This window comes from Prunus avium, chromosome 8 (assembly GCF_965620075.1).
Source record: "Prunus avium chromosome 8, drPruAviu1.hap1.1, whole genome shotgun sequence".
Classification (NCBI taxonomy): domain Eukaryota; kingdom Viridiplantae; phylum Streptophyta; class Magnoliopsida; order Rosales; family Rosaceae; genus Prunus; species Prunus avium.
Window position 1 is genome coordinate 24480723 of NC_142291.1, and position 4390 is coordinate 24485112.

A 4390-nucleotide genomic window follows, 5' to 3' on the forward strand; every position below is an offset into this window, starting at 1 on the left:
TAGAAAATGATAGCATAGAAAATCCTACATAGTGGGTTCTTTTGGCCAACACTTTTTAAAGATTCCTAGAATTTGTGCAAGGCTTGGGATAGGTGTCAAAGGGTCGGCAGCCAATCCAGAAGGAATGAGATGCCCCAACAAAGTATCCTGATTGTTGAATTATTTGATGTTTGGGGTATTGATTTCATGGGACTATTCCCATCTTCTAACGGGAATCAATACATTTTAGTGGCTATGGAATATGTTTCCAAGTGGGTGGAGGCCATTGCAGCACCAACTAATCAAGGGTCAGTGGTCCTGAAGTTCCTCCAGGGGGTTATATTTCCACATTTTGGAATCCCGCGCATTATTCTTATCGATGGGGGGAAACATTTTATTAATAAACCATTTGCTAACCTACTGGCAAAGTATGAGATTAATCATCGCGTGGCTACACATTACCACCCACAGACATCTGGTCAAGTTGAAGTTTCAAACAAAGAAATCAAGCGTATTTTGGAGAAAATAGTGGGTTCTACATGCAAGGATTGGAGTTTAAAATTAAATGATGCTTTGTGGGCATACAAGACAGCTTATAAGACTCCTATTGGGATGTCACCATTTCGACTTATTTATGGGAAAGCATGTCATCTACCTATGGAGCTAGAGCATAAAGCTTACTGGGTCATTAAAGAGTTAAATTTTGCATATGACTCAGCTGGGAAAAAGCGGAAATTGCAGTTAAATGAGCTAGAGGAAATTCATCAAGGTGCTTATGACAGTTCTCACATCTACATGGAAAGAACTAAGGGATTTCATGATAGTCAAATTTAAAGGAAGGAATTTCAGCCAGGACAATGAGCTTGGCATCTTCAAGCTCTTTGCTTCTTCATGTTTAAGTCTCCAAGAAATTCATTTTCTTTGATGACTGCAAAGACAACATGGGCAATATATTAATTAGTTTGCACCTTAGACAATTTTGACCTGTAATTCAATTTTTAGCAAACTTATAATTTACTTCACATTTTGTGAAAAATAATCTAATTAGTTCAAATAGAATAAACTAAGGCACTAACAAATATAGATTAGGGATAACAAATATTCAATAAAATGCCCTAATCAACCACTATCCACCCTTCACTTCTTGGGGTCAGGTTCCACGGCCGTCGTGTACAACTCCCCGTCTTTCTTCGTGGAACCATCTTCATCGAGCACAATGGTTGGCTGCTAAGAAGGTGTGCTAGGAGGGATGACTTGAAGGGGACCAGGATCGCCATCCACGGGAATGGTAGGTTAGCCAACCTTGCCTCCACCACCATCCCTTGCCTCCACCACCACCCTTTCTTGGCTCTGCCTTTCTCTGTTCCTTAAGAGCCCTGCTCAAGGACTCAGCTAGCCTGGAGCCTGGATTCCGTGCCCCTTTCTCTGGTGACATACTGCCTACAACACAAACTAGGTTTAGACTATCAAAATAAATTATAGTAAGGAAAGTGCACAAGAAAAGCTTGCCTTGGTTCTTGGGGGATGCGAGCTCGAACTCTACAAGTCTGAAAGGAGTGGTCAGCCTCTTACCCAACCTCCCAATGATGCCCTTCTCAACTCGGACTCTCACGATCTGCTCCAACTTCCACCCCCGAATAGGAGGTCTGGCCCACCTATCTGTAAAACCACATATACACCGTGTATTAGATCGTCAACCAATCATACAAAGGTGCACCAATTAAAAACATGCTGACCTACATGAAATGCAAGTACCCACCTGCTTGACGGAAGCAAGTCTGCACTCGAGCACCAGAGTCCACATCATCCTCTCTCAACTCCCAATTTCCTGAAGCAAAGAAATACTTGTTTTCCAAGCTTTCTTTGAAGGGTTGTTTGTTATCAAGGCACCTCATATATTCATGAAAGTATAGACATACCACCACCCTGTGCTACTTGGATGCTTCTTCAGACAATATTGGTTTGTGAATTGAGCAAAGGAAGGCTCACCAAGCCCAAGTTGCTTCCATAATACATACATGCTCAACCAAGCTATATAGACATTGGGGTTGATCTGCATGGAAGCCAACCCTAAGGTTCTAAGGAATTTATGGACATACAAGTGGAGAGGCAACCTCAAAGAACCCTGGATGTATCAAGACCGAGCCATTCGGGGGTTGACTTGCCTTCTCATCCTTTCTGAGCAACCTTAACTCTATTGTGTTTGGGATTCCACTCCAACCTCAAATTCTCAAGCTCACCCTCAGTCATCTCATTTTTACCTTATCAATGCTATATTGACCTATTTTCTCTGCTACCACCTCATCTTCCATATTTACCTCGTCATCATCATGACCCCCCTCTCCTCCTACTAGCTCGGCTTCTTCATCCTCGTCACCTCCTTCGCTCTCGTCTCTTGGATCCCAATCTCTTTCCCAATCCTCCATCCCAAACCGTGAACTACCCGACTCAGACATCTACGTGGCATGTCACATACACTAGGTCGTGTTCTAGAATGGGGACTTACCCAACTCAGATGGCGAGGTTCCTTTCTTTTAGATTCTGATCTTGTCGATGGATCGTGATGTCCTCTACCCCTTGCTTGTGTCTACTTGCACTACCTATCATTCAGTCATGACGAAAATGATATGGACACACCAATATGACCAAATTGACGACGGTGCAAATGACGCAACAACATATATTGGACATTGTGACTGTTTAGAGATTCTATTTTTCACTTGGCTTTTGCAGCAAGGTGTATGGGGGTTCATATGAAGCACATGGTGGAAGCCCAATGACTTACATCCATATATTTGGGCCATAACAACAACAACAAAAATCCCTTGATTCTCTCTTTTTCGAAGGCCATTAATCCAACATATGACTTATTGTCATGCAATTTGATTCCAACATACAACACAGAGGACGAGGGACCTTTTCACTTTGGGACTTAGGGACTTCCCCCATTGTTTCAATTGTTTTTCCTAGATTGCTCTGATTCATTATGCAAGTGGTGGCATGAAAAATATTTCACACACTTTCAACAATTTAAACACAAGCAATTACCTTGAGGAACGACTACAATGATGCAAGCTTAGATATACAAGACATATATGCAAAGAAGGACGAATCCATGGCAACGGGTACACAGAGCCACATTGTTGTTTGCAATTTCATACACAAAAAAAAAAAAAAAAAAAAAAAGAGAAACAAGAGATACCGAGATCTCAATAGCACAAGTGCACTATGTGTTCGCATCTTTTCAACAATTTAAGGTTTAGGGGGTTCCAACGAGGAAAAATGAAGAACAGCGCCTTGTTCCCAATTCCACGACATAGTCACATACGGGGTAACAAAGCTTCAGACTTTTTTTTTTTAGCATATCAAGACACATGGCCTCCTAATATCACAAGGTGGTAAACTCTTTGGTTTATCTTTACTTCAATAGCCATAATCAGAATAAAAGGCGGCAGCAAACATGAGCGGAAAGCATTTTCCATGACAAAGAAAGGCAGTTAGCAATTCATAAAAATTCTCCATGTTTCCATATGCCTGGGGACTTTTTCCTGTGTCTTAATTGTTACACCTACCCCATGTGGGTTCAACCAAAAAAACAAATATCGATTTCCTACAAATTGTCCAAGAGCATGCATAAAGTTCCAGACTTTATCAATTCACATATGGCCTCCAAATAGCAACAAGGGAGCAAAGAACAACATGACACACATGCTTCCAAAGAAAAAACAAAAGGCACCCTTTTTGGCACTACTCAAAAGCATTTGGGGTTTTTTTTGAGGATTTTTGTGACCCACAATTATGAATCAAACTCAAACAAAAAATAAAGGAAAGTGCAAATCTCTTTTTGCAAAACAAAAGGTGTTGGATGGTGCTGAGATCTTACGCCCCCGCTGGGTGTATTGGGATTGCTGGTCCTTCAACTGAGCGTCGTTACTCTCCCATTCTCTTATTCTCCAAATAGTAGCTAGGTTGGGGGCTGGTGTGTCTTCATTTTTTGCCTTTTGTTTTCGTGGTCTGACCCCAGCTCTTGGGTTGTTCTCATTTCAAAAATGGGGCTTTGTCTTGGAAAGCTCAATTTCACTTCTCCACCAATGCATACTTGCCATGTGGAGTACCCACCATTGGACATTTTCAAGCATCATATTTTATTATTCTCTTTCGAGCTAAATTCTTACTCTCTTCGCCACTAACCAAGTCCTTTCGCCAAGCTCGTTTTTAATAGAACTTGGGGGACTCTTGGTGCCGATCTGTGACATGGGGGAATATTAAAATATTATTTTACAATTTAATATTGCTAGCTCAGCCAAATTATTAAAATGCAACTCCCTACACAAACTTCTCTTGTCTGGGGACTTGGGGGACTTCTATTTGTGAGGTAAAATACCTCTAGGCCGAGCTGGGCCAGAGCATG

The 4390-nt window shown here is 41.5% G+C and overlaps 1 protein-coding gene across 1 annotated transcript; it reads left to right on the top strand.

The window, feature by feature from the left end:
• The first annotated feature begins 234 nt into the window (after window positions 1-234).
• On the top strand, window positions 235-813 carry LOC148292358 (uncharacterized). Its single transcript, XM_088245790.1, has one exon. It carries the CDS (start codon window positions 235-237, stop codon window positions 811-813), a length of 579 nt encoding a protein of 192 aa, XP_088101916.1.
• The last annotated feature ends 3577 nt before the right edge of the window (window positions 814-4390 follow it).

Coding starts and splice junctions, on each gene's coding strand:
- LOC148292358 (XM_088245790.1), top strand. CDS start 235: ATGGAATATGTTTCCAAGTGGGTGGAGGCCATTGCAGCACCAACTAAT.